General features: G+C 35.7%; 1 protein-coding gene across 1 annotated transcript in view; it reads right to left on the reverse strand.

Moving 5' to 3' along the window:
* LOC135692135 (dynein axonemal heavy chain 3) overlaps positions 1 to 24146 on the reverse strand; it is a 45966-nt gene that overhangs the window by 18903 nt on the left and 2917 nt on the right. Inside the window, exons 7-47 of the mRNA XM_065210175.2 lie at positions 23673 to 23748; positions 22962 to 23081; positions 20245 to 20370; positions 18974 to 19169; positions 17218 to 17271; positions 16711 to 16836; positions 16115 to 16251; positions 15808 to 15913; positions 15295 to 15473; positions 14945 to 15129; positions 14673 to 14796; positions 14245 to 14311; positions 13662 to 13748; positions 13356 to 13500; positions 12924 to 13135; positions 12702 to 12793; positions 12473 to 12587; positions 11820 to 11990; positions 11260 to 11385; positions 10967 to 11103; positions 10216 to 10417; positions 9973 to 10104; positions 9482 to 9556; positions 9157 to 9271; positions 8523 to 8721; positions 8069 to 8177; positions 7659 to 7778; positions 7085 to 7255; positions 6765 to 6856; positions 6091 to 6292; positions 5650 to 5802; positions 5386 to 5520; positions 4549 to 4767; positions 4173 to 4304; positions 3054 to 3168; positions 2736 to 2881; positions 2151 to 2312; positions 1828 to 1953; positions 940 to 1097; positions 645 to 725; positions 77 to 197 (exon numbers count right to left, since the gene is read on the reverse strand). Of these exons, the coding sequence (XP_065066247.2) occupies positions 77 to 197; positions 645 to 725; positions 940 to 1097; positions 1828 to 1953; positions 2151 to 2312; positions 2736 to 2881; positions 3054 to 3168; positions 4173 to 4304; positions 4549 to 4767; positions 5386 to 5520; positions 5650 to 5802; positions 6091 to 6292; positions 6765 to 6856; positions 7085 to 7255; positions 7659 to 7778; positions 8069 to 8177; positions 8523 to 8721; positions 9157 to 9271; positions 9482 to 9556; positions 9973 to 10104; positions 10216 to 10417; positions 10967 to 11103; positions 11260 to 11385; positions 11820 to 11990; positions 12473 to 12587; positions 12702 to 12793; positions 12924 to 13135; positions 13356 to 13500; positions 13662 to 13748; positions 14245 to 14311; positions 14673 to 14796; positions 14945 to 15129; positions 15295 to 15473; positions 15808 to 15913; positions 16115 to 16251; positions 16711 to 16836; positions 17218 to 17271; positions 18974 to 19169; positions 20245 to 20370; positions 22962 to 23081; positions 23673 to 23748 (5546 nt within the window). The remainder of the gene's footprint in view (positions 1 to 76; positions 198 to 644; positions 726 to 939; positions 1098 to 1827; positions 1954 to 2150; positions 2313 to 2735; positions 2882 to 3053; positions 3169 to 4172; positions 4305 to 4548; positions 4768 to 5385; positions 5521 to 5649; positions 5803 to 6090; positions 6293 to 6764; positions 6857 to 7084; positions 7256 to 7658; positions 7779 to 8068; positions 8178 to 8522; positions 8722 to 9156; positions 9272 to 9481; positions 9557 to 9972; positions 10105 to 10215; positions 10418 to 10966; positions 11104 to 11259; positions 11386 to 11819; positions 11991 to 12472; positions 12588 to 12701; positions 12794 to 12923; positions 13136 to 13355; positions 13501 to 13661; positions 13749 to 14244; positions 14312 to 14672; positions 14797 to 14944; positions 15130 to 15294; positions 15474 to 15807; positions 15914 to 16114; positions 16252 to 16710; positions 16837 to 17217; positions 17272 to 18973; positions 19170 to 20244; positions 20371 to 22961; positions 23082 to 23672; positions 23749 to 24146) is intronic.

Genomic DNA, 24146 nt, shown 5'->3' on the forward strand with positions numbered 1-24146 from the left:
TAAAGTATTTGCATTGGCATAAAAAAGAGAACAAGCTTGAACAATTAGCAATCTTTTCAGTTGATTTATTACTTACCTGTCGCAACAATTCAATGGGTGGTTGGGCCCCATATTTTTCCTTGGCTGGCATGTTAAGATCGTCGACAAATGCAACGCACTTCTTTCCATGAGGGGGACCATAAACTCCCTTTCTTCTCCTTTTAATTAAAAATGAAGTTTTCTCATTTGAGAATGCAAAGTCGATTTTGTTTTAAGTTTAAAAAAAAGTTTGAAATAGTTCTGTAGCAAACGGCTCTGACATTAGAATGAGAGAACTGACATTAGCAATGAAGAAAAGTCTATTATGAAATATTGTCCAATCTATGTTCTAGTAAATGAAATTGTTGAGGCTCCCTGTAGGTAAGATTAAATTTTCTCAAAAACTATCTTATGATTATTCATTGCTACCATCCCCAGAAGTACACAGAGTTTTAATTATTGTCTCTAAGCTTTGACAATGAAATGTTGCTATAAGATCAAGCCCGATCTATGATGTCAGCAAAGAAAAGGTACAAAGAAGCTTTATGAGGATAAGATATAAGAGGCCGACAAATTGGCCTAAACTGTACAATATTCTGTATTAGGTAGAAGTATGCAGGAAATACCTGTCTAGTTTTGACATAATGATGTCCTGGGTTTGGCCAGCACTGGTTCTCGCAGAAAAGTTTATATTAATTGGAATGTACCTAAAATGTAAAAATGTTTCATATTTCCTGCTCATCTGCCTCGTATAGGGCTTTAAATTGTGCTGCAATAACCAAAATGAAATAGAAGAAGAATGTGGAATCATACGAAAAGAGGAAACGTAGGTTGATCATTGTGTGAAAATGGTTCCACTCTGAAGGTTTAGTCATAACATGCAAAGGTTAAAGATGATAAAGAAGCAACGGGTATACACACTTTTCTCTCGGCAGCCGAACCAGATAGTTGTTGGTTATCGCAGATTTGCCAGTTCCTGTACTGCCAACAAACATCAAAGGGGTTTCGTGAGACACAAAAGTCTCTAAGAAATAAATCTGTCTCGCAGTGTCATCTGTGTGAATTATCAGCTCGCTCACCTGCAAACAATGACAGTTATCGAGAGTAACAGAGACATCTAGAAAAGTAACACCCAAAAGACAGAATTGCTTTTTAGTCAAATTCTTGATTAATTCTACCTTGAAACCAGAGAGCTCTTTAGAAAAGCTAGTCAAGCCAAGAGAACAGTATTGCTACTTAGCCTTTGACTGTTGCAGATAAAGACCGTTGATACGAGCCAAAAATCCTTATAAGCAGGCAGGATGGTAACACTGTACACGCTTTGAGTATAGAAAACAATTATTCTAGGTCGAAATTCTAAGTTCTGGCAAGTCAGGACCAAAATTACAAGTTAGAACCAACGTAAGGCTCTCGCTTAACTAGATCTAGCAATAAACAACCGAAAGCCCGTAAACCGAAATTTTCAAGATTTTCACATATTTTCTAGAAGCACCACATTAAAAGACACACAAATAAACAAATAGCATTAACAAAATAAGAATAAATAGACATTTAGTCGTTGACAATGACGTCTATTCTAATTTATATAATGACTTTAAGCAATATCAGACTTCCTGTAAAAGCTTTAGCAAATTTCCACAGCTCAAAGATAAGGGAACTGGAAGAAAGTGGGAAGGAAGCCATCGCACGCCATTTGAACTCTACTAAGCAAACCCATTTGCTGATTTATTCTACCTAGAAATCAGAGAGCTCTTTAGAAAAGCCAAAATATTAAAAAACTTGACATAAAAAAAAACAAATTTTATTTACTTTGGCATTTTTATCGATGTGCAGCAAACTTTTATCAATGGTATCGATCCATCGAGCCCAGGACCCATTGGCTGCTTTCACAAACACGTAATCGTAAACAGAGCCAGCTTCTGGGAAGATGTTTTGCTGAAAAATAAAAAAAAATATCATTTCAAAAAAACTGCGATTGCAAGATGTCAAATCAGAATATAAAGCCTGATAAAATTCTTTAACAATGACCTTACGTGGCATCGATCACAAACACTAACCAATCACTTAATCAATTTGCATGGTAATCAGCCGACCACATAATCACAATTGTGCATAACATAAAGCGGCAATACCTTTGAGAGTTTGATGATCTTTGGCTTGGGATGCTCTTTATCAGATCCCGACAGCAAATGACGGTAGAACTCGTCAAACTTTCTCCTGCTATCACCGTCCAATGTACCGGCAACGGACCAAACAATCGCAAACACAAATAGGCCTTGTAGCCAAGAAGTAACCTGGAACAAAGGACCAGATAAAGAATATGCCAAAAAAACATTTATTCAAGATTAGCAAAAAGCATAATGCAGAAAGACCTTCTTTGTATAAATTTGTCAATGTACTGAATGAGGGTGAAATTTCAGCAAAAAATATTTACATATACGTTTAAAGGTTTCAAAACCCCAAATTACGGTGAAAACAGAGCTTCAGTAAAGACTATATATGGAAACAAGTTTGCTCGAAAAGGTTTGTTAGCAGCAGTTAAATGCACATGAAACTTTAAGAAGAGGTAGCCTAAGATGGATGGTGTGAGGAGCAAATTGGATTGAAATTGGCTCATATTGACACTCTCAACTTATTCAGATGTGTTGACTATAACTATCAAAATATTCATCAAAACTTTGTCAAGCCCTTGTAAGTATTTAACCAAGAAGATCTACCTGGCCAGTAGAGAGTCTGCTTGAGCCCTCAGCTGTTGCTTGAGCTTTGATCTCTTCCAATAAACATGTGTAAAGTGTCAAGAATGACTTAGCTAGATGCATTTGCGATGTTTGAATGAAGAACTTGCACTCGTGACGTATAAAGTCTGTTTAAAAAGAAATGAAAAAAGACAGTTATGAAAATTACTGATTACAGAAATGCTGTTGAAAGATGCGACGAGTAACTGAGACAAACCCTTGGAAACGAACTGTCAATCATATTGATCATTAGAATATAATATCTATGAAATGAAGAGAGTACAGTCATAAACAAATTACCTAAGCATGGCTGAATAAGCCAATTAAACAATTCACGGACAAGTTCACGCTGTTCTTTTGTTAACGTCTCTGGTAGTGTTTCCATGTAGGACTCCATTAATGGTTGCCAGCCAAGCTTATTATGCGAGAAAGTTAGAAATTAATAATAATGGGTAAGAAATATACGAGTTCATAAAAATGATGTGTACAAAAGTCAGGTCTGCCTGTGAAGATGTACAAAAACTGTCTATCTACCATGCACCAAGATACTTTGGTATACTCTGCAAGAGACTTTTAGCATTATCAAGCTTCTGACTACTTTTATGCATTCGTTGAAATCTCTTATACAGGGGCGGTGTCAAGAAATTCAAAGGTGGGGGGGGGGGGGGACTCGAGTTGATAGCTTTATTAGACTAAACAACAATTATTTGAAAAACGCACTAAAATGCTTCACGATATTATATGCCTATGATTTTACAGGGTAATCGTTATGCTAACGGTACATTGAAAGAGCCGGCGATAAGTTGTCGGAGGCCCTAGGTATTTCTGAAGGAAAAGGCTTCCCTACGAGCGAAGGGAGCAGACAATTTTTGCGACCACACCCTTTAGATAAGCCTTAAATACATTTCAGAAACTTTTTTGCAGTGATTTTCTTGCATTAATTTTAAAACATTTTGCCATTTTTAAGGCATACTGTTAGTACGTATGATTAATTCCAGTTTTAAAAGTGGAATTCATTACTTTATAAGTCCCCGTAGACCTATTATTCCTAGAAAAGCAAGCAAATTTTCTTTTCTTCTGTTCTTTCTATTTTTTTAAAAAAGCTTCTGCAAAAAGCCACTCTGGCGCCGCCCATGATGTGTGAAAACAAGAAATTTGGTTTGAATATTGCAAAAATTTCACAGGTGTCGGCTGCAGCAAAACTTCGAACAAAACTTCAAATCATTAAAAGAGCATTGAGTATATAATATATGAAGATATGTTGCCATGTTTTGATATACAAAGGCAATCTATCTAAAAGTTAGTAAAGTAACAAAAACATTCAAAATATGAGTGAGAATTGATTAAAGCAATATGGGAAATTGGTATAAGAAACATAAGCAAAGAGGTTCATTTTGAGATTAAAAAAGGCAAGCGTACCTGGTGCGGTTCCAAATAAATCATACCGCATCTGCTGACTGTTGCAGGCGATGCTTGATCAAGGTCATCAGTCTCAAAGATCAAGCTTTGCTTGTTGTTCATTTGAATAATCTCACCGCTCATCAGGCAGAGCTAGAATAAAGAGAATTTGTAGATCAAAGAACAGAGACAAGTAGTTACGTAAGAAACTGGAATATCAAGAAAGATGGATGAAGACAACTGGCATAAAAGCTACAGATGTAACAGAGGAACAGATACAAACGTAGAATGACAATGGTAACACACGGACCTAATGACATTTTGAATGCATACTGAAGTCAATACTGAGACTATCTGCCCGTAACGAAAAAAGGTTGAATTGCTACATAGATTTTACCTTTTTGTTATCATCGAGAACAGTATTCATGTTCTCAATCCAGACCGCATCGACTGGACCGTCAAACAGAATCCATTTGCGATCGTCCGTTGTGGATACAGCCTGTTCTCGAAATGTGTTTGCCAATACACCATCAGACCATTCATGAGATACAGGGTCAAAGCAGCCGTACAGCTCACCCATTGTACATGATTTCGGATTAATAATCTTGTACTTTACCTAAAGAAATCAATTGTATTCAGTAGAAGTCTAGGAATTGTATTTCGTAATATAATAATATGCTTTATACTGCCTGTTGCCTATAATTTTATAATCCTCACCAAAATAGTTGAAACGGCTTCCCCTGACAGCATGCAAACAGACAAAAAAGATGCCTTAAACTACTTTACGAATATATCATTGTTGCTAGCGAGCTTGTGCCCTCCTTCAACGTCAAATGTTGATTTATTTCATCAATACCTTTGTACAGCTTTCAGTAACAAAATTTCTACCCCCAGCAAAGAAACGGTCAAAAGGAGCAAGATTTTAATGTGGGAGGATAGGGTGAATTTTTCAAAAAAGCTATGCAAAGTGTTCTATAAATCCTGCCAAAGATTGTACCATTGTTAAGATTGTACCACTGGTCTGAAATTATAGCTTATAAACCAATAATATTTCTAATAAAAGATATTTAAAAAAATGAATTGAGATTTCAGCCATGAAAATGTTAGAAGATTGCTTTGTATAATAGATTCAAATGATCATATATTATTATGAGAGCCACGAAACCCTATAAATGACATCAACTGTAATCAGAGGCATTCTTTATGACCCATTACAAAGATATAATTGGCTAACCTTGTACTGGTCTGGTACACCCGCAGCTTCAAGGTCTTCTAAAGCCCCAGCAAGAACCTTGTAGGCCATGGTCTTACCGCCAAGATGGCCGCCGACAATCATGAATCCATGACGAACAAGCATCATTTCATAAACCTAAAGAGCCACAACTCACATTAATAAAATGTGAGAAACAGAAAATGATTTTAAGTTATTGAAGAAGTCACGAGAAAATGTATTCGTTTATCTGTTAAAAATTAATGAATGAACTCAAACCATGCTTACTTGAATAATTTTCTTCAAGAACCATTCTGTTGCTTGTAGCCCGTTCTTTTTGCAATTATCGATCAAGGCAACCATGAGAGCACCATAATCTGGATTAGGCCAGTTTGTTCCAGGGAACAGGTCTGAGATGATCCCTTCAAACAGTGGTACATCCTGAAAAATAGTTTCTTTAAAAATCGTTGTGAAGCTAATTTTAAAGGTGAGTTTGTTTTACAAAACAATATAATGCAAGATTCTAAGGGTGTTGTGATGGATGGGTAAGGTGACTACCATTTGAAATTAGGTGCCTACCAAAGGTGACTACCATATGACATTAGGATATTGCAGATATTAGGTTCTTCTATCAAGACTTTGAACATTGGTCAGGTTCTTCTATCAAGACTTTGAGAATGAGACAGTACAAGTTTAAAGATTATAAGAAAAATGCTTCGAAGCTTCTACCTGCGAAAGGAATTTGGCAAGGTTGACTTCTAAGATAGCGCGGAGTACAAGCTCGCTCTCATCTTGGTCTGGCAGTCGTAGTTTTAGGTTTCCAGCAGCAGTCAACACTGATTTGACAGCTCGCATTCCGTAATCATAATGGGACTGAGAGGAAAGCTGTTCGGAACAGAGGCGATAGGTCTCAACAATCTTTGTGGAAAGACTGAAAAAAATTAGTCATTTGGATCGTTACTGAAGTCACAAGTTTGATGTTAAAGTAAAATAACATCACTAAATCAAGTGTAAAATTCAATAGGTCCATAAAGTTTTCTTCCACAGCAATGCTACTCAGGGTAACGTCAAATGTTGAGCGTAGTCAAAAGCATCATAGAGATGTGAGTGCAGATCAAAGGGAAAGGAGGCTTCTCATGTGCAGGTAAATTGAATAAATTTTCATATGTACAATATTAAACCAAAGACTTGGCAATGAATAAAAACCATCTCGTAGGTCTTATATTCTTTTCATCAGATCAATTTTTAGAAGATATCATGTTTTTCTATATTGATAATTTAGTCACAGCTTTTATTAGAAATATTTATCGAATATATAGTGGTCGGGGGCATTCACCATGGAATAGTAAAGCAAACAACAAAGTTAATCAGTTTAAAACAGAAATGAAATACGTAGGCCATACCTTCTTGCGTCTACGAAGCCCATGGAATACAAGGATATTTCTGCAATCAGGGCATAATCAGGTACCATCATTGCCACTGTTCGAAACAATACCTTAAAAACAACAAATTAAAGACTAAATTAAAAGGCTACATTAAAAGTAATCAGCCCACTTCATATTTTAAGTACTAAAAAAGGGGGAAATCCTTTAATTCGATTATTATTGTCCGTCTATTTCAGGATAAAATTAACACCTACAACAAAATTAACATAGTTAACACCTTGGTGAAAATTAACATTTTTCAGCAATGTTCGTTGAATTGGATTTGAAAAGCGACTTACTTTGAGGTTATCAGGTAATTCTTGTCTCCCAGCGTATCCAGGGTTCATTGTTATAAACATGGTGCAAGTCGGGTTAAGGACAAGCTCTGTGCCTTCAAATATAAACCTTTTTTGTCTTGCGGCAATAGCTTTCTGGATCGTATGAATTTGTTGTGCAACGACAGACAGCACCTGCATATTACACATGTTTTTTTTTGAATTTGGAATTGTCAACTTTAAATTGAAAATAGATGCAAAAATTGCGAAGAAGCAACCAAATCTTGGAGATGTCACAATGTAAAATGACTATGAATTACTATGCAGGCAAGATGAGCCATAACAAATTTCGGTCGACGTGGAAATTCTAGCTTTTAATATGAAGGATGTTAAAGCACAATAAAAAGACAGCATCCCATCATATGTATCTGCCAAAATGAACTCATAAAAAGGCTTTGTAGTAGCAGTTCTTCTCTTCTTCTTTCATAACATAACTGTCAACGCACAAAAGCTTAAGCAACGCAAAGTAAGGTATATTTCATAACGTTCTTAACAAATGGACAATTATTATTTATTATGAAATGAGCAATGTACTCACCTCAAGTTCAATTCTGTTGAACTCATCGAAACAGGCCCAAGAGCCAGCCTGAGCCAAACCTTTAAAGAACTTTCCCATTGCTTTGTAATCAAGACCATCAGAGCAGTTGAATACAACACACTAAAAATATCAACATCATCATTCTTTTTATACGCTTTATTCCTTAGTCCATCTGGTAGACTAACAGTGAATAAGATAAACCATTGCACTGGTGACAACTTCTTGTAAGAAGTCGAGAAATTCAGTTCTTTTTTCATAAACTTAAATGCAGTAAATAAAATTAAAGGACATAAATGGCATGCAGGTAGCTTGTTCTTGATTAGAAGCGTTAGAATTATTTGTAAAATCAGCGCTCCTAGTGAGCACGTTATACGTCACAACATGAAAAGAGCATCGGAGAAACCAAATACCTGCTTGGCCACAGCCTTTGCCAAGTCTTTGGATGTTTCAGTCTTGCCTGTACCGGCGGGACCCTCTGGTGCGCCACCAAGGTTCAATCTCAAAGCACCCATCAATGTTCTACAAATCGACAACAGATAAATTAAGGTGATTTAGTTTTGAAAGCAAGAGTTGTGAAATAACACAGCTAGAAATATGAATTGCGATAAGAATGAACTTTTGCTGTCATATTTTTGGGATAAATTTGTAATCCAAAGTTAGCAATTTTTATCATAAAAAAAATGATCCCTGCAATCTCAGGAGGCAGAGCTGTTTTAATAAGCCAATGAATGTAGCAAAAAGTTTTAAAGGTGGTTCGCGTGCATTTTCATCTATAGGTACGTCATGGATAGGAAGAGGTTAAAAACGTAAAGGGGCATACAGTTCAAAGATATAAAGATAGAATATGGAATAACTGTTTTTTACCGGTAACATCTGTCAGTCAGGGGGGTGATGACGAGTCTGCCAGAATTGCCAAGATACTCGTAACCATAGTCGATGCTTGTTGTTATCATCCGCACGACGATTCGTTTCTCTTCAAAATAATACCGCAGCTGCGCGATCCACTGGAAGTCGTTTATGCTGCTCACTTCGTCTGACGCCATCTTAGCAACAACATCTCGAGCTGAAAAAGCACATTTCTCTTTCAGCTATTGAAGAGATGCTATGTTCTTTGATAACAAAAATCTCACTTGATATCTTAGTCTCTGAATAGATTGTATAGATTGAAAAATAAGGGGTAGAGGGGTGGTGGGTCGGAGGATTTTAGGGGTAGAGGTATAGCGGAATGAAGCGGTGGAAGGGTACAGGGACACAGGGATAGAGGAATGAAAGGGAGAAAGGGGTTAACCATGATCTACCTATCGTGCAAAAGATGACGAAGATTGATCGATCGATTCCGAGAAAGATGGGCTGAGCGTAAAACCACACTTTAAGAAATAGGTACATAGAAAAAATGAACGTAACGATTCAAATAGAAACAAGGCTGTCAAAAGAAGGTTTAAACATTATCATTCAAAAAGGTAAAAAAATATGAAAGAATAGTAAAGAGGACAATCACCGTGAACGTCGATAACTATGAGTGCACCCAGTGTGACTCGAACACCTTTGTCGAGCCTGCCTCTTACCAATGCCACCGTGGAGTCAATTTGCGAATTGCACAGCTGGTGATATTTCTAAATGGAATGATAAAACTGATCGTTAAAAAGCAAGAAAAATCTTGCTAATGATAATAATCATTGATGATTGCCGAATCGCTGAAGTTGCTAATTCAAGCCTGCCCTTGTAGACAGCATTAAAATTATGGAAACAAAGACAGAAGCTTATTATGAATCAAATTTGAAATCTATTCGATTGACATTTGGACATCAGAAACAAAGAAGTACCTTCAATCCATTTTCAGTCTGGATCGCTTCGGTGACTTGCGATGTCCAAAAGATGCTGCTGACAGCAATAACAATCTAGAAATCAATGAAAACTCCCATCAAAGATATAACGATATCACCTTATCGTGCTTTATCAGGAAGTGTGGATGGCATCAATTGGGGCCATTGGAGTGTCACTCACATAACTGCAATTAGGTGTTTCTTGCATGATATGGAAACACAACAGATAGAAAACTAAACATATGGACAAAAAACAAGAATAAAATAGATGTCTAATGACTTTAGATAGCGAATCCGTCCCTAAACCTTTCGCTAGGACCAGAGTCTGACTCACACATTACCGATAGTCTTAAAACAATGGCAAAAATGGGAAGATGCAATGTTATTTATGCAGTCATCTGGGGTTAAACGATCTGGTTACATTCAATCTAGCCTTTCAAAAGTACTAGCTGTATTGTGAAAAATCGATAAATGAGCAGCTAAAAACTTGCCTGTCCGGGCCACTCTTGCACCCATTTCTCTCTAGGCACCTGTGTATAAGACTGAATCGCTTCTTCTGTCACCTTCATTAGACTTCTTATCATGACTTCTTCAACCTGGATCAGCCATTTCTCTACCATTCCCTGCGAAAATGCAAAGTTATAAATAAATATGCTGGAAGTCATCCCCAAAACTGAAAAAAGACCAACAGGAATTTTTTTAAGATTATGAGATATAAAATTACATTAATTCACCTTTGCTTTGGCGGGAATAATTTTGTTTGAGAATGGAACAGCCTCGTTCTCGCTGCTTATCATGCCAACTATTTCCTGCTGGTCTGTGAATTCGAGCTTTGCAATGCCTTCAAAACATTTCTTCAAGTGAGGCTGAACACGCATCGGGTCTTTGGTTTCAGAGAGAATTTCAAGCAGCTCATCATTAGACAGAAAGAAAAACCTGTAAAAAGGGAAGATAAAACATTATTAAAGGAATTAAGATGCGATAATATAACATAAGAAATAACTTATCATTTAGCGGAATTCAGATTCAGCAACCAGAACAGAGACAAGCTTAATGAGGAAATGAGGAGAAGTTATGAACCAATTCCTGACATTATAAAAAACATAACGGAAATTTTATACCCCAGCAATGAATCTATGCAAAATTTTTGCTTATCAATGTTTTGAGAAAGCTTTTCTCATTTTATTCATGCATTCCTTTCCGCAATTGTTGTTTACAGCTACTTTTTTAAGCTGCCCCTACTGCTGCTAAACCCCTCTCCAACCCCCTTTATGTAATGCTAGATGAGTAACTTTCTATGCTAGCATCACTTTTTATGCTAGCAATTTATTCATTAGTTTGCAAGAGAGAGGAGGATGCAAGAGAGGGGAGGAGAGAAACTAATGAGCTGTCTAAAACTCTAAATGCATTTTCCAGATGGCCGAAGGGAAATTGATAATAAGCCTCGACCACTGTGGAGAAAATCCAAAAAACTCTTCTACCTACCGTGGAAAAAACAATTGCTTCTTCTCCAAATATGCATTAAGACCTTTTTGGATTTCTTCCAGCAGCTGGTTGGCCTCGACAAGGCGACTGAGCATGTTTGGTTGACTGGTACACGTTAGTACGTGGTCATCTTTTACCTTTGCAAAACAGACGGAATCAAATAGGCGAATTCGTCATATGATTAAGGAAATTTATATGCAATAGAGTTAATATATTGAAGCTCGACAATAGTTTTGTTCAGTTAATACTCTGCTGGTTGGGTGTATAGGAGACTGAAAGAAAAATCAACTCACAGATTCATTCATAATGTCCCGCCAGTAACTGTCCACAATGCCAAATTTTCTACCCTCTTCTGGCATCTGTGCCATAATATCTTCAGAGCTGAAGATAGGCTCAAGGTACAACCAAGTTGCTTGACACTATTAAAAAAGGATTAAAGACATGCAGTTCCGTGCTGTCATCGCCTTTTGAATAAAGGATCCGAGAAAACAAAAGCTATACACATATACCCACTTTTTATAACCTTTAGAATTTTATTTTCGAGACTATAACTGACCAACTGTATATAATGATCGGTGGAAAAAAACAAAATAAACCCTTTCTCATCCAAAACACAAATCTTCGACAAAAACTTTATGCAATATACATGAACCTCTTGTTAGATAAATATGAATAACTCCACTCTTGCAAGATTGTCCATAAATAAATACTTGCAAGCTTGAACAATCTAATAGCCATTTACCTATGTTGTTAGAGATATTTTTCATGTTCATCTAGCCATTAAATGAATATAAAAAAAATGACATAGATCAAGATTTTTTGATAAATGAGTAGCACTGGATATGGAGCATACCTTGAGCCAATTGTCCAAAATGTCCTGAATAAGAATAAGTCTTTCGCACCATTCTTTAATTTCTTTCTCAAATGGCTTGATGAATGGAGATCCACTCATTGTCTGTGCCTTGACAATATGGTCGTCCAGTAGTAGCTGAACTTCGTCAATGGCAGAGAGAATGCTGACGCCCTGGAAAATGAATTTGCAACTAGAGATCTCAATTCATAGGTCAACAACAACAATCACGCTATTGACTTGAAAAACAAAGTATATGGGGCAGTTATGATATTGATATCAGAGACAGGAAGAAGAGTCATATTTATGGGGAGGTCGGGGGTTTCAGGGGAAGTTTCAAGGGAAGTTTCAGGGGAAGTTTCAGGGGAAGTTTCAGGGGAAATTTCAGGGGAAGTTTCAGGGGAAATTTCAGGGGAAGTTTCAAGAGAAGTTTCAAGAGAAGTTTCAAGAGAAGTTTCAAGGGAAGTTTCAAGAGAAGTTTAAGGAAAGGTTTCTGAAATGTTTTTGATATATTGGAAGCTAAGCTTGAAATCATTCAGTAGATGCTCAAAAAAAATTTCATTGGTATCGTTGTTGGCAGTTAACCGAGCATTCATGCATCAATCTGCAATAATGCTTGTTCAGGGGGAGGTATCTGCCGTTGAAATGGCTCTTACCGTATCACGATATGGTACAAGTTCAAAATGCATCCCGTTCCATTCTGACTTCATTTTTTCCATTGCTTTTTCTAAGGAATACTCCTTTGTAGCGGCCCCGCTGATTTCCTCTAACCTGAAGGAAAAAGAAAGATGCTTTTAAATATCGAGATACCTAAATGATAAAAAATCAACGAAATCGAGAAAACTTTGACTAAACAAACTGAAGAAATCACTTTGGAGAACATACTTGTCAAGATGTTTCTGTAATCCGAATTCCAACATTTGGCTAAGGGATGTTGTTGCTTCTGGTTTTATGTCATACTCTACAACATCACTCATCTAGAAAGGATAATTAGTGTAAGAAAAAGCCTAACATAGGCAAGGACCGATGAAGGTCATGACAATCAAGATCAATACCGTAAAGATGCTTAATGTGTAGCTGTGACCAAGCAAAGAGATTATTTCATACCTGCTCCCAATGCCGATCCCTGAGACCAGGGTTGCATATGCAGGAAAGGAGCGGCATGTAAACCTTGAATTTGTCAATCTTAGTTTTTGTGCTGTCAGCAACCCGCCTCGGACCTTGCACATCTGCAAATGTCTTGGTCAACTTAAACATTGTTCGCCACATTGAGCTAACTTCTTCTTCTAGTTGCTCCGCATCCATGTCACGAAATGGGCCTAAATATGGCCGGAAAATGATCAGTTATTCGGTACGCAATAAATTGAAGAACCATTTATTAATGCAGAAATCAGACTCATTTTAGAGACGTAAACTTTAGCTGATGTTGCTGAAAAACCGTTGAAAAGCAATGCTATCAAAATGAAAGGTTAAACAACAGTAGCAGTGATTTAAACCGTTGAAATACGAGTAAGGAGATTAGGAAAGAAAATTACAAACCATTCATCCACAATTCATATTTTGTGAAGAAATTGGCTGCAGTTTTCCATAGCTTGTCAAATGGCTCCTTATAGGCGATGATTCCTTGAAGTATAGGGAACTGCGATGGTTCCCACTCCAGCAGTTCTTCCTCTTCATTCAGAGACTACAATAGAAAAATGTTATTCAAATGAAAAATTTTCAAAGCTTTGCTGTTTTCAAAGCAAAATCTGACAGTCTGTCATAATGTCATTTTCATCTAAATCATTCTTTGGGCAAAGTTAAATCACCTTTATAAATTCAATTTTTTGACAACAAAGGGAGTACCTGGAGCTCTTCTCTCGCCATGACAAGCAGGGTATCCAGCTCATCTAGCTTTTCGACATTTTTATGCATTTCCTCTGTGTTCATTATCTAAATAAGAAGAAAACAAGTTAACGAAACTCTGGGATTTTTGTGAGTGTTGTGAGTATTTGAGGATGCTTTCTTATAAGCTTTGTCAGAGATTGGAATTATATTCCTCATATTAATATTTAAAAGAACACCAGAGCAAAGATGAAACATATTGGCTCAATTCTCAAAGATCAGTGCTTGTCACATTAATGAAAATAACGATAAGGAACTATTTAGTAGAAAACATAATCATAAAATGTTTTTCTATAAATTGTCATTAATTCTTTTTTACATTATGCAAGTTGTCTTTAAAGAGTTCAGCTATTGGGATAGCTTAAAAAAACTTTTCAATAGTATCCATTTGATTCAGCCATTCCGTGAAAGATAATATTTTAATCAAAGTTTTAAATATCGCGATCTCAATAGGTTGTCGCAGCAGCAATATTTTAAAGTTCAGTTGCCGGAAAATATTTTTGTCTAAAATGATTTATTCAAAAAGGAACATTGATAAACATACCTCTTTCTTTCTGAATGTTTCAACTTCTTTGTTATAAATATTGAGTTTTTCATCAAAATTTTTCAGTCTACATAAGAAATTTAATGGAAATGTTTCACGCATCATTTGACATGCTTAAAAAACTCAGGTTTGCTACGTAAACAAACTTGTTAAAAGGACAAAAAGATGCAAAGACATTTTAAAAATTGCTCATTTTATCTAAAAGAAAAAAAAATATTTAGCTGCCAGAAGTAAGCTTTTGTGATTAAGAAAATATGGAGGCGCCTTTTGCAAACAAGAAGATTGCTTATTGCTCGTTGCTCTGTTCTGCACACGAGAAAAGTTTCAAAGTAGATAAAATGAAATCAGATTAGAAGCATCTTATGCAATAGAGATTTGATGATAATTCAATTAGACGATAAAAAAGCTAGTAGAAAGGGTTTCAATACTTTTTTCTGAGCTCTGTCATTGCCAAATCCTTGCGGTGATCGATACGGTTACGGCTCAGTTCAAAAATCTTTTGAATATGATCGGACCAATGAAACACAGTGCTGTTCAACTTAATGTCTTCATCTGCAAAAACAATATTCACGTTATTGCGATGCAAGTTTCACGAGGTACTAGTGTTATGAAACTGCAAGATCTCATTGCTTTATTTAGAGCTATCGAATGGCTTGGATTGAGTCATTAAGTCTTGGTAAAGAGACCAACGAGGACTTACATGGCAGTGTAGCATAGTCAAGCAAGAAGATGAGTCTTTCTGCTGCTTCATCGACCTCCTTTTGCAACTGAACGACAGTCACACCACTGGCATTTTTCACATATTCTTCCAGCTTAACTAAATCAGAAGTCTGGTCAGGCATTTCTTGGCATCTGTCTGATATTTCGTCAAAACGTTTACAAATCCTGCAGAAATTAAGCAAATTCTTAGCGAGTTGAATCATAGTAATCATTTTAAAGTTACCAGGGAATTAGTCTGATTTCGAACTTAACAGAGCAAATGAGCAAATACATTCAGTAGCATTTAACATGTAACTTGTCTGGTACGTCTAAAAATAAATCTCTCCGTACCCTCGATTTTGGTCACGATTCAAATCAACAATGTATGAAATGAGCCTGTTTTCAAGGTTCCTTGCCCTCTTTTCGAGCTCTTCATTGACTTGGACGCAATTAAGGCAGAGCAGATTGAGTGGGACCGTTGCATGCAATGATGCAATTTCATCTGCAATACTCTTGAATAGGTTGATTTTCTGAGAATTGAAAAAAAAACACGGATAAGTAACCAGGGAAAAAATGAAAAATGGCTGTCGTACTTGGTATTTCAGGGAACTGACTATTTTTAAAAATATATCATCCATGAATTTAAATCTAATCTATCCGTAATATTTCACAATTAGCAACTTGGCATAAGTATTAAGGCAAACAGAGTTTTAGATCAGATGATTAATTCAAAGTATGCAGTACAATAGTGAAATCTATCTTGTTGGTGGCTCATCTGTTGGAGTTGCATCTTTTAAAGAATAACTGCAGCGTGGACATTCAGATGGGAAACGTTTTACTCAAAAAAGCATTGAATAGTCATACCTTTGAAAAAGAAGAGAGAGCATGTGGCTGCTGCAAAAAATTGGCAGTCTCGGTGTCAGCTTTGCCTGTGAGAAGATCTTGATACTTTCTGTAAGATTCAAGGTATCTGAAATGACAAAAGGCAGCTTTAGTATCGTAAATTTGCATCCACAAAAATAAAAACTTGAAACTGTTTCCAAATAGGGCAATCGGTGTTTCCTAAATCTTGCTTTACCTCACCGTTGATACTACAACACTTAAAATGCAAATCGGACAAATTTTTTGAAAGAAATCAATAGCAAAACAGAACAGGATTTGAAGTACCAACCTTTGTGGCCCAGTTGTATTTTCCTTAAAAACCTCGACTCCTTTCCCAATAAAATCTGTTACAACCGCCTCCTCTACGTTCACAGATCGCAGGGAGAGTTTCTTCGCTTTCAGGTCAGGAAACAGCTCCCCTTCAACCTGGAATGAAAAGCAGGACACTATTAGCATTTTGCAATATGGCAAACAAATATGAATGGTTTTCAAGGGAGTTTTCTGAGGAAAGCTTACAATTATCATAAACAGGAAAAACATTCTACTCCTGCTGTAGGAAACGTCAAAATCTTTAAAAACGAAACAATGCAACAAAGCGTTTCAGTGTTTTGAAATCATCGAACAGAGAGCTTAAAAAGGAGATTCAAAGAAACGAATATTTATTGGATCTTATTTTGATTGTCAAATTTTTACATCGAGGACATGTCACCCAATGAAAACGAAAGGTTTAGAAGATGACAACAATCCTTTTAATAACAACAGATTCTAATGTAGTAATAAAGGCTTTTAATTTAAAAGAAATTTATCAGAAAATTTGTTGATCCAAAGCAAGCTAAGGCCAAGAAACAGCGCATTTAAAAATAGCTATACTTCATATAAACGTACTCTTGGCAGACTTTCTGCATTAGCGACAATCTCAGTAAAGCATCGCATGATGACGTCACGCAAATCAGTAAACTGAGGCTGGAAAGTGATTTGCCTGTCCGTGATTAGAACATTGACAGCAATGACCTGAAAAAGAATGTTTCGTAAAGTGACAGAAATTGAATAGAGACTATAACGAAAATAAAGAAGAGGAGATAATATAGGGGGAGATAGGGTTATGAAAAATCTACCAATGTAACCTGCATGTTGTAGAGTTTAACATACTGCAAGTGGGCGTATATAGATGTTTTGTGTCGCATTCGAGTGATAAATGATCCCAATACAATAAATTGGAGAAGTCTTGTGGGGTCCAATTTGAAAAGCAATCAAATTAAAAGAGAATACTTTAATATAGTATTAATTAGCTTTAGAGCTATGACACATAGAAACTCACGAGAGTATCGCAAAGGCTTATCTTTGCTGAGAAATAAAGTTCACAATTTCAAAGTTGCTGAACAAACTACTAACTTGTTGCTGAACAAACTTTAGATCACTGAATGGTTCTTGAAAATCGTTTCCATTCTGAAAAGAATTAAGAAACATAACTTGTCATAAAAGGTTGAGTTAACCGACGAAGAAATTTGTGTTTATATCTTATCTTACCTACCTTGAGGTGTTTTTACTGACCAAATTACGACTTTGCCGACAAAGTAAATATTTTATCTACTCAATCAAAAAAGGTTAGGTTAACGTAATAGTATATATATTGCATTCATTATGATTTTTGTCTTAAACGCTTGGGTCAACAGAACATTTGTCCATATTCTGCTTAACTCTGATAGCAGAGCTTGCTCAGCTCAGCTTCTTATTGCCACAATGCAGAACTTCTTTGTGATCGCCAGTATGGTTTAAGTCAAGCAAGATCTACAAGTGATCTTCCAGCTTATATTACTTATATTTAATTAACTGTTCTGGAATACTTTAATGCGAATGGACTTTATCGTTATTTCTAAGGCCTTTGATCGCAGCTGGCAAAAAGGTCTTCTCTTTAAATTCTCTACGTATGGCCTGCATCAAACCCTTATCAATTGGATTGGCAGCTTTCTTTTTGATAGATCCTTACGTATAAGAGTTAATGGCTGCCTCTCCAGTGCTTACTCCATTAATGCTGGTGATCTATTTCTTCCACCTCTACAAGTATTAATTCTTTCGCTGATGACCCTTCTCTGAGTTCTCCACTTTCCCTTCACTGACAACATATGTCTGTTATGAACACTCGCCTTCAAGAAGGTATCTCAGCCTCAGTTTACACTGACGGTCTAAGAATAATTGAGAAGTGGGGCAAAGACAGTCTCGTTGGATTTAGTCAAACTAGAATCACCAGGCTATCATTTTACGTAAACGCAACCCTGATTCTCTTCATAAATGACACATATACTTCTTAATTTAAAAAAAATTAAACATGCAATGTAGCAATAAGTCCTTTTTCAAATTACTTTTCTTTCCTAACAGGACTCTTCAGATAACAGCATTGTTATTATGCTGATAGGTTATACTGTCAAAATACCTGTGTTAGTATTATTAATATTGTTCATGTTTTCATGAATAGTACAGATTTGGTTAGTTCACTTTCCTTTCATAACTTTGCTTTTCTGTATCATCCAACCTAAATTGGAAATTTTAAACTTCCTCGTAACAATTAAACTAAAAGCTACTAAACGTATATTTAAAAACTTGGGTTTTCCTCTAGTGTGAGTGAGCTCACATTTCGTCTTCTTTGGAGTACTGGTATCGGATTTTGTATTGGAGTCCAATATCTTTTTAGCGTTTTCTTAACAGATTCAAATCTAAAATTACTTGTATCTTCAATAACTGTAACCTAACATGGTCTCTCCAGCCCCTTCCTTCTCGGCGTTGTGTTGCTCATCTTACATCTACCCACCTGTCAGATATTATCCCTGGTCTCCCGAAGCATGTCCGAAACACCAGCAAATCTCCCCCTGCTTATCATTCCAAGTCTCTTTGCCAAATTAAAAAACTTTCCACAACTCAGCTTACCCTCCGAGAGCTTGTAAACTTTGGAATACTTCTTAAACTCTATCAACCCCCTCCCACACCTTATTCAAAAAATATCATTTAGACCTTCCCTCCCTTCCTTTATTAGTATTTTGCTATAGGTCTGCCACCGACTAATATTAATACTTTCCCTGAAGTTTTCTTGAAGACACTAGCAAAACATAATTGATAATGGAAAATAAGAAAGCAAAATCTATAGATGAGCTACCTGGTATCGTTTGAGAAAATCCAAGAAATCTTTCAATGAATCAAGTACCATACTCCTTAACTGGATGGACATGACAGAAGCAACACAGGAGAAAAACGATTGAATCAATTGACTGGCCTCTGTGTCTTTCCTTGGGATTAAGTGAACCCAACTGTCTTTTAGCGATTTCAAAACATCGGCGCAAGTTGGAATCCACCTTTGAAAAAAAACAGTTGGCTTTGTGGTAATCAAAACTGCAAACTAAGTTTAGAAAGATACTGCAATTTCAGCTAGCAAGCTTTAAGTTAAGTTTAGAAAGATACTGCAATTTCAGTTAGCAAGATGACGCAAATTATATTTAAGTAGAATCAGCAAGTTAAGTTCAGATAGATACTTCAAGTTAAGTTTAGGAAGATACTGCAAGTTAAGTACAGGAAGGTACTGCAAGGTTCAGGAAGATACTGTAAGTTAAGTTCAGGAACATACTGCAAGTTAAGTTCAGGAAGATACTTTAAGTTAAGTTCAGGAAGATACAGAAAGTTACTGAAATTTAAGTACAGGAAGGTACTGCAAGGTTCAGGAAGATACTGTAAGTTAAGTTCAGGAACATACTGCAAGTTAAGTTCAGGAACATACTGCAAGTTAAGTTCAGGAAGATACTGCAAGTTAAGTTCAGGAAGATACTTTAAGTTAAGTTCAGGAAGATACAGAAAGTTACTGAAATTTAAGTACAGGAAGGTACTGCAAGGTTCAGGAAGATACTGTAAGTTAAGTTCAGGAACATACTGCAAGTTAAGTTCAGGAACATACTGCAAGTTAAGTTCAGGAACATACTGCAAGTTAAGTTCAGGAAGATACTGCAAGTTAAGTTCAGGAAGATACTTTAAGTTAAGTTCAGGAACATACTGCAATTTAAGCTTTGGGAGATGGCAAAAGATTCATATGGCAGGAAACATGATTTTGATAATTCGTATGACAATCAAAACTTCCACTGCGTTAATTCGACAGCCCACCTTAAGAATTCATTTGCTCATAATTAAACGTACTATATCCTATCAGATTCATATCATCTTTAAACTGTTATCAATTGGTTGCCATTACGAATACTAAACAGAAATCTGTTGTCAAAAGAATGCTTAACGATTAAACCTAGTTGTTGTAACAGGAAAAATCTTATAGAAACTTTCTTACAAATGACATGAAACAATGAGGAACAGGCTATTGTTAGGCTGGTAAAATATTTGCTATCTTTGATAAAAGAAAGTACGAAATGTATGAAAATTTTAACGTACACTTTTATGAGGTGATCTCTTGCTTTGGCACACTGATTTTTGATGAGTGCTTCGAAATCATGGCAGTACATAGGTGTTCCGGATTCAAAAATTTCGCCAATAACGACAAATCGATTCTTTGAAAATCTGCAAGACACAAAGTGTGGGTAGAAAAAATATATTTAACGACCTTTTTTATTGTTTATGGAGATAGATGACACATACCTTGAAAAAAAGACCATTTAAAAATATCTTACATTTTAAAATAAAGCACGGACATTTTCCATAAATTTGAAAACTAGAATTTTCTTCCACCTGTTCATAAAAATTATATACTTTATCGATATGTAAACTTTTCGTTTCACGCTTAATGCGATCACCAGGAAACTGCAATTTCCCTTTATATATATGCCTATATTGCCTGATAAGTAAAAATATTTCTAAGGCATCAAAGCGGGTGTGATCGTGTCTAGTGACGGCTAGCGGAACCTCAAATGCCAAACTAGAGAAAAAATTGAGTCAGTGAAATATTCGTTGATATAATATGATATGTCAGTGTTCTTTTTCAACTTGGCAAAATATGTCCATTCGAAAAATCTGAAAATCAGTTTGTTTTGTCCCAAGAAGAGCAATTTTGACTTTAACTGACTATATCTCCGGACAAAGACGGGTTTATTGGCACTTATACGTCACAATATTATCTCCTCACAATATTGCATCATTGGGAGGAGCGTATTTAGGTTCTAGATTCCAAAATACCTTAGTTTAAAAAAATCCAATTTTGGACCTCTCAAAATTGTTTTGACAATTTTTTATCTTTGAAATATTATCAAAGATACATGAATTTTCAAAATCTGGTCCTAGGATCACCAAAGGATGAACGATTCCGTTGGAAACCACAATGAAAGACAAAGAAATTTAGCCAATCGGTTATCATTAAGGTATAACATTAATGACTAAGGTATAATTATTTAAAAAGATAATTAGATTTCTGTAATACCGTGAAAAGTCCAAAAAGCATATATTGAAAGCTATTGGAGCATGTAAGGATGCAAATTCCATAAAATAAAAAGATTATTTCTGAAAATTTTTTTTTGATTTTTATCACAAAGAGGTAAAGAACTTTTTTAAGAAAACTATGTTGCAAATATAAGATGATAAAACGTTTTTAGCAAATATAGTTATGAATACGTCGTTTAAAGCTAGAAGGATGTAATTTCATCTTTTGCCATTGATCGGATTTTAAATTCGATGAAAAAGGCAACAATTTCTAACTTTTAGAATTCATTGATTTCAACGGAATATTTACTTCTTTGGAGCTCCTTTTTTATAAAAAAATTTGATTTTACGAGCAAGTTATAGCCTTCTACATTAGTTTAGTAATGTCAAATGTTTAAAGCCCGAGCCTTGTACGATTTAAATTCCTACTTTCATGTTAATGTTTTGAAAGAAAAACTGGAATAAGGCATCCACTAAGGCTCTATAAGATCCAATTCTTTTGGCAATCTGTTCCCAATTCATGTTATTATTGTTTTGAATTCTTTCAAAAGCTCATTTTGGTATTCAAACGAAGGAATACGATTTTAGATGAAAACGGCGAATCAAACGATCGTTTCTTTTTCGTTTTTTTATTGGTGTTACGGCATCCTTGATGGCTCTAAAGGAAATAAATAAACATTCTTCTGCTCTGATACGTCTTACTAAAACAAAACTTTCCACAAGATTTCCAATACAGATGAATCTCATGGGCTGGGTGCTTTTGGTACAGTTAAATATAACGCGTTAAGTGGAATAAGTCTTCCTTATGTGATCCAATCCAAAATTATTTTGCGTCAAGATGTGGGCAACTACTTCCGTCAAAAGTGTACACAAAATTTATGAGAAGAGCACCACAGGATGAAAAGTCATATCATATGGGATATTTCAATCATACCACTAGTGGAACATGTCCATCCTTTGGGGCTTCTAACTTCAAACCTACATAGCTTACGATCAGAAACTGTTTTTGGAATCGGGAAATAAGCATGGCATATTAAATCTTTCGTTAATATGATGGAACTTGGGTTTTATATGGCAAGTACTTGCTTTGCCACTCAATTCGTATCTATAAAGGTGTTGAAAAATGGGACACTTTTTGCCAAGTTGAAAAAAGACTTCCATATAAAATATTTGTTGATATAGAATGAATGAAATAAAACACACACATATATTACTACAGAACATCTGGTTAAAATAAAACAATGTTAAAAGTACGTAAAATTTGTGAGCGCTTAGAAAGAGTTAACGCTTGCTGCCAAACGTTTATCCCAAAAATGACGAGGATCAGCGTTGAGCGATATATTCAATTGAGCTGCCGAAGTTAGAATTGCTTAACAGTTAATCCAGCTCAGATAAAATGCATCAAAATCACGGCTTCTGGATAATTCTAAAACCAGAGACGACAAAGAATGAGAAGCTTCTTCTCTATAGTAATAATCTGCTTGATATCGCTGATCGCTTCTGATAAATTCATATCGACGTGGGTTGAAATAAGGTTATTTCGACCTTTTATGTGCCGTCCCAAGGAGATGTGCTAATCAGTTTAAATGATCTAGTTATACGAGCTTGATAAAACATAATCACAACTAAAGGAAAAGATATGAGCGGATTTCCACATTTCAACCTTGGGGAGTATGCAGAATTTTATACGATTATCCTGGTGCTCTTTAGCAAACACTGAATAAAACAGTAAATCTGACCTTTGATGCCAGTGTTTTTGTAGTTCAATCATAACAGGATGCGTTGTAAAGAGCAATGTCCCAATCTGATCTTTGCTTGCCATGTAAGTTCTGTGCCAAGGAACGGGAGCTCGAATGCATCTAAAATTGTAAGAACACGAGTTGCATGACAAATGTAATCCATATAAAAGGAAGAAATGCGAACAAAATTTACAGAATGTTTTCCCTAATTCTAAGAAGCCTTAGCCTAAGAAATTCTGCTGAAAAAATTGAAGCCACAATGTGTTTCGTATCAAGTGCTTAAAGGGCTTCTTTGTAGAAAAGACGCAGGTAATGAGCTTCGCTTTCAATTGGATTTTTGTTCGCAAACACCTTGCTATGTGTATTATGAATCAATATAGGTTCTATGAATAAAATATCTTAGACCTTAACAATTAGACCTTAACTTGCGATCATCAAAGTCACGATGAAACAGGAAGAAAAATTTTCTTCTCCTTTATAAAGTGTCACTGATCAATGCTATTTTCATCAATCTGAGACGATTGTCCAAAAATTTTATACACGAAAAAAGGGGGATTGATGCAGCACATATTTGTTACTTCCTAACAGGGCCCTCTTTATAGAGCTAACTAGCTCACACCATTTAGGATGGTAGAGAAGTGACCAGCTAAAAGGTTCTCAACACTTTTTCCAAAAGCTTTGATCAACCCACACATAGGTATGCAAACAAACCTTGTGCTGAACGATTTTGGGATAGCTGCAATATGAAGTCTCTCTTTTTCTCTCTGGTCTTTCAGAATGTAGTCAACTAAAAATAATATCTTTATTGGCAAGAACTATCATCATGCAGTCCTTATATATTATCTTAAGTATCAAGACTTCATTAAGTTTATTGAGTATCTTATTTTTGAAAAGGCCAAAGATTGATATGAATGCTTGTAAAGCACAAAGGCAAGAAATAAATTGGAAAAAATCATAAAACGTTAATACAGTACACTAAAATTTTTCACTACAAAACAAAGACAAATGTGAAGTTTTTCTGAAGTACTCTGGTTTCATTAGATTGAGGTTCATGAAGAAAATGTAAACAAAGAAAGGTTTTATAGAAAAAAAAGGAATTGCCAATGAATTCATTGACCAAACTGATACAATTATAGTGGACAAATATATGTTAAAATGTGAATTTCTTTCTGTTTAAAACTTTAA

The sequence above is a fragment of the Rhopilema esculentum genome, chromosome 13 (genome assembly GCF_057945365.1).
Source record: "Rhopilema esculentum isolate cy_ngs chromosome 13, ASM5794536v1, whole genome shotgun sequence".
Taxonomy (NCBI): domain Eukaryota; kingdom Metazoa; phylum Cnidaria; class Scyphozoa; order Rhizostomeae; family Rhizostomatidae; genus Rhopilema; species Rhopilema esculentum.